The sequence below is a fragment of the Octopus bimaculoides genome, chromosome 20 (assembly GCF_001194135.2).
Source record: "Octopus bimaculoides isolate UCB-OBI-ISO-001 chromosome 20, ASM119413v2, whole genome shotgun sequence".
NCBI lineage: Eukaryota > Metazoa > Mollusca > Cephalopoda > Octopoda > Octopodidae > Octopus > Octopus bimaculoides.
The window spans coordinates 8,041,516-8,046,656 of record NC_069000.1 but is presented as its reverse complement, the minus strand read 5'-3'; the positions used below and the strand labels follow the sequence as shown (position 1 = coordinate 8,046,656).

Here is a 5,141-nt window from a genome sequence, read left to right as displayed (position 1 = left end):
AGGAGGAGGAGGAGGAGGAGGAGGAGGATAATGATGATTATATAATAGAATATGTGTAGACATTTAGACATTCAGAAGATGCTTTGCCACTTCACTAAACAAATATAAAAGAATGATAATATTCTTTATAATATATTTAAAGGATGATTAAATCAGCAATTATGAAATCAATTTGTCCATTATAGAACATGTGTCTCTCTTCACTGATGGTTCCAGGAGATGTGATTTCTGTATTGCACACAATCATGACATTCTATTATAGTTTTGTACAATTCGAACAAAAATCTGTAATGAGTGAATTTTTGCCAACAAATCCATTGTTAATTATAGAGAAATTCTCTACAAACAAAAACTAACAACCAGCTGGCTGAAATAGTTTGTTTCCCACGTAATGGATTTACTATACCATGGAAGATGGTCATATGAGAAAAAAAAACATTCATTCATTCATCAATCTTAAAACTTCATTAATAATAGCCAATTCCCTCGCTTTCCTATACACATAGTGTGTTCTATACATATGATACTGAAGACATGAAACCTTGAACAGATGAAAATATCACAAGGTCTGCATATAACAGTTGATCTGATGTGTACTTCACTGTGAGGTACAGTAAGTTATAGCATAGAAACTCACTATTGTCCCCATGTTTTAACTCTCTATCTCACTCTCACTCTCTCTCTCTCATTTTTTTTTTTTTGCATTATATGTAACAACTGGTATTTCTTTCAACACATCTTTAACTAAAGGATCTTTCAGCTTTATAGATTGCCTTGAATCTCTAAATCCATCTAGATTTTATGCTGAGGTCACTGATTATTAGGCTTTGTTCAGCAATACATTCTTCAGTTCTTCATTAGAGAAAGATTCAGTATTCATAACCATCTTTCTATCTGGTTTCTTTGTGAATATAAAGTCCATCTGGCCAGAATGGTCAGTGATTCAATATTTGACTTTTTCCTGAAGTTAGTATTATCAAAAGACCGTTTCTTAACTACAGCTTCCATGTACAGTGACATCACAATAGTGTTACCTAACAAGTCTAGTAAATACCCCAGCCATGTTAACAAAGTTACCTTTGTCATCAGGAAGAAGTTACTGAGATCATTAGGAAGAAGTTATTAAGATCATCATCATCTTTTTGCCCATCTATCAGTCCTCACTATGGTGCATGTACGAAGATCACTGTTATTGTCTTGTTGCCAAAGACTAATTCACACCTTAACCCTTTAGCCTTTAAACCATCTTTATCTGGCCCAAGCATTCTAACTGTTTTATGTTTAAACTTGCCAGATCCAGCCTCTCACACCTACTGTATAATGTCGTTCTAAAAATAAGCAATCACATCATCAAAATCATAAAGCTATGAGATAATGCATGATTAATTCAAAACAATCTAAATAAATAAGCATTGCATTTGACAGATTAATCTGAATGTTATAAGGGTTAATTAGTCTGTCACACACTCTGACTACGTCAATTGCTATCTATTTCTCTGCAACAATATACACACTCCATTAATTCAAGCATTGTTGGGCAACCAAAGGAATTCATACTGACACTTCTTGCCCTTGAGGCTCTCTGAAGAGGCTCTCCTCCATCTTACCTCTCATACACAGCTCACATCAACTCCTCCCCTCACTACACTAACACCTCGACAATCTGCTCTGGCTGACCTTTCATCTGACAACATTGAGGATAGTGGCTCTGGAGTTTTGTACCTAAAATGGAGGAAAGAATTTCCGCTGGGTTGTTTGATGTCTATTTTACACACACACACACACACACACACACACACACACACACATGCATGCACAAACACACACACACACACACACATGCATGCACAAACACACATACATACATAAAAATACACACACACTTACACATAATCATCATCATCGTCATAAGTGCATACATACACGTATATACACACAAATATACTTGCAGGTGTTACATTATTAAAAGATAACAGGAAACAGAGACGCTATTGTTGTTGTTGATGTTGTTGCTACAACAGTATGGAAGAGTGTGATTAAACCTGCTCCTCTTCTAAAGTTCTTTAAGAATTTATATGCTTCCTACAGTGTAGCTGCAGTTGTGTTTCTGATGATTGGAGGCGAAATCTTTATGTTTAGGAGGGAGGGCCAACACAAACAGATTTGGTTTAGTGAAGGCTTTGTTATCATCATAATTGATTACAACAACAGCAACAATAACAGCAATGGTTGTAACTATAATGTGCAAACCTGGATGTAGTTGCTCGACTTGTTAGAAATAGCAGTCAAATCTCTCTCAAATAACACTTTTGTATTGTGTTGAAAAAGAGTGGACACATTGTGTAGCAGTTGGGTCTCTTATAAAGAGGGAATGGTCATGACTGGAATGTCTCTGACGATAGCTTATTCAATCAGAGGTGACCTGGAGCTAAACAACAACTGCAGCAGCAGCGGTAGTAGTGGTGGTGGTGGTGGTGGTGGTGGTGGTGGTGGTGGTGGTAGTGGTTGCAGTGGCGGTAGCAGTGGCGGTAGCAGTGGCGGTAGCAGTGGTGGTTGCTGTGGTGGCGGTGGTGGTGTTAGTGGTAGTGGTGGCAGTGGTGTTGATGGTGGCAGTGGCAATAGTGGTGGTGGTGGTGCAGATAGTGCTGTTGGTAGTAGTAGCAGCAGCAGTCAATGTAACAACAGCAACATGAATAACAACAATGAATAACAATAGCAACAACAACAACAATAGCAGTAGTCATAGTAACAACTGCAACACCAACAACAGGAATAGTGAGCGTGTATTGCAGAGTTTTGTATGGTTGGCTGTTTTACTCTGTGTGTGTGTGTGTGGAGTTGAGAGCTATCCTCCCATTGGTGTCTGGCCTAAGTATATCTTGGTACTTTGGTAATATATCCAACATCACTACCATGGTAGGTAACCAGACAGTGAGCAAGGATATATACTAACATCTTAGTGGACTAAGTCAGATTTTGAGTTCAAATTTCACTGCTGTCATTGAGAGTTGTTTCTTAAACAAGACACTCAACATGCTTCTCTCTCTAAAAAATTCTTCTCTTTATGGTTGATGTGGAGAAGAGTCCTTTGGCTAACCACTGGTGAAACAGGAGCTAACTATGAACCCACATGCCATTAGATCTAATATTTAGACATGTTTACAGAATCCTTTCACCAACCACTTGCCAAATAGTAGCCATCTATGAACCTGCATGGAAGTGCATGGCTTAGTGGTTAGGGTGTTGGACTCATGGTCATAAGATCGTGGTTTCAATCCCTCGACTGAGCAATGAGTTGTGTTCTTTGTTTCACATTGCTCCAATCCACTCAGCTGGTAAAAATGCGTAATCCTGCAACAGACAAGCGTCCCATCCATTTCCAGAGAAACCAGGAAATCCATTTCCAGAGAAACCAGGGAACCAACCCTATATTCTTTACAGAGTAATGTGGACTAACCATGAACCTGCATGCCTATAAATCTAATATCTATTTTTAATTATCTTTTAATTTAGTTATTTTGTTAATTATTTTGCAATTTATACTGAGTTTTTCAATGAAGTTAGTCTAGTGTGAGAAGGCTGGCTCTTAGAATAACAAGTACAACTCATCTTTACCAGTTGAATGAACTGAAGCAACAAGAAATAAAGTGTCTCGCTCAAGGATAAAATACGCCACCAAGAATCAAACACATGACCTAATGATCATGGGACAAGTACCCTAACCACTAGCCATGCCCCTTCTCACATTCACATACATATAAATAGTCTTTTAATTGCATCAATTTACAATTGTTTCATCTGAATTCAATCTCAACTTTGCTATATTATGCAATAATATTGAAATGAAAGATACCAAATCAAACTCATTAAAATTATGTATAAAAGTACTCAATTTGTACTTTATCAACTCTAAAAGGATAAAAGGCAAAGTCAACCTTGACACCATTTGAACTCAGAATGTAAAGTCGGAAGAAATGCTGCTGAGCAGTTTATCTGGTGCAGTAACGATTCTGCCAGCTTGTCACCTTGATTGCTTTTACATATTACAAACAAAAGAAACCACTTCTTTCAATTAAACTGTCAGGTAGAAAAATGAATAAAAAATAACAGAAAAAGGAAAAAACAAGAAAAATTATTTTTTGTTTTCAGATGCTTTCATAAATTATTGGCTTTTTAACAAAGTGATCAAGGTGAGAAGCTGGTAGAATCACTACTGCACTGAATAAAAGGCTTAGCAATATTTATTCCAACTTTACATTTAGCAAAAAGATTCTCCTACAACTTTACATATCAGCAAAAGAATTTTTAATACCTAAATGAAATTATCATTTATATATATGTAAGGTAGTGAGCTGACAGAATCATTAGCAGTATTTCGTCAGCAGTTACATTCTGAGTTCAAAGTCCGCCAAGGTCGACTTTGCTTTTCATCCTTTTGGAGTTGATTAAATAAGTACCAGTTATGCACTGGGATCGATGCAATCAACTTAATCCTTTCCCCAAAATTTGAAGCTTTGTGCTTCCAGTAGAAAGGATTATTTACTCGTGCCAACCTTTCCTCCATTGGACACTAAACTCTGCTTGCGAAGACCTGTTGGGGCAAGTGAAATCGAAATCAAACCAAATTCGATGACTGGCACCCATGCCAATGGAGCGCTAACAGCATCGTCCGAGCGTGATCATTGCCAGAGCAGTTGTCTGGCTTTCATGCTGGTGGCACGTAAATAGCACCATTTGAGCACGATTGTTACCAGCATTGCCTTACTGGCACGTGAAAAAACATTTGATATTCTGGCCAGGGGCTGGGTTTAAACCAGATACTCACAAACTCTTGCAATGTAAAGAAATGCTGAATCATGATCAGTTCTGATCCACAGTTGATTCTCACTGGAGACCAGGAGTCAACAGCAGTAAATCTTCCTCTAATACCTCCATCACTGCCTAAACAACAACTACGACTACTACTACAATTACTACTACTACTACTACTACTACTACTACTACTACTACTACTGCTGCTGCTGCTGCTACTGCTGCTGCTGCTGCTGCTACTACTACTACTACTATTACTACTACTACTACTACTGCTGCTGCTGCTGCTGCTGCTGCTGCTACTACTACTACTACTAGCCCAATCATCT

At 37.8% G+C, this 5,141-nt stretch overlaps 1 protein-coding gene across 1 annotated transcript in view; it reads left to right on the top strand.

Annotated features, from left to right (window-relative positions):
* The window catches only part of LOC106869839 (sodium channel protein 1 brain), a 193,859-nt gene that overhangs the window by 81,544 nt on the left and 107,174 nt on the right, over positions 1-5,141 (top strand). The window contains exon 7 of the mRNA XM_014915740.2: positions 3,514-3,559. Coding sequence (XP_014771226.1) covers positions 3,514-3,559 — 46 coding nt within the window. The remainder of the gene's footprint in view (positions 1-3,513; positions 3,560-5,141) is intronic.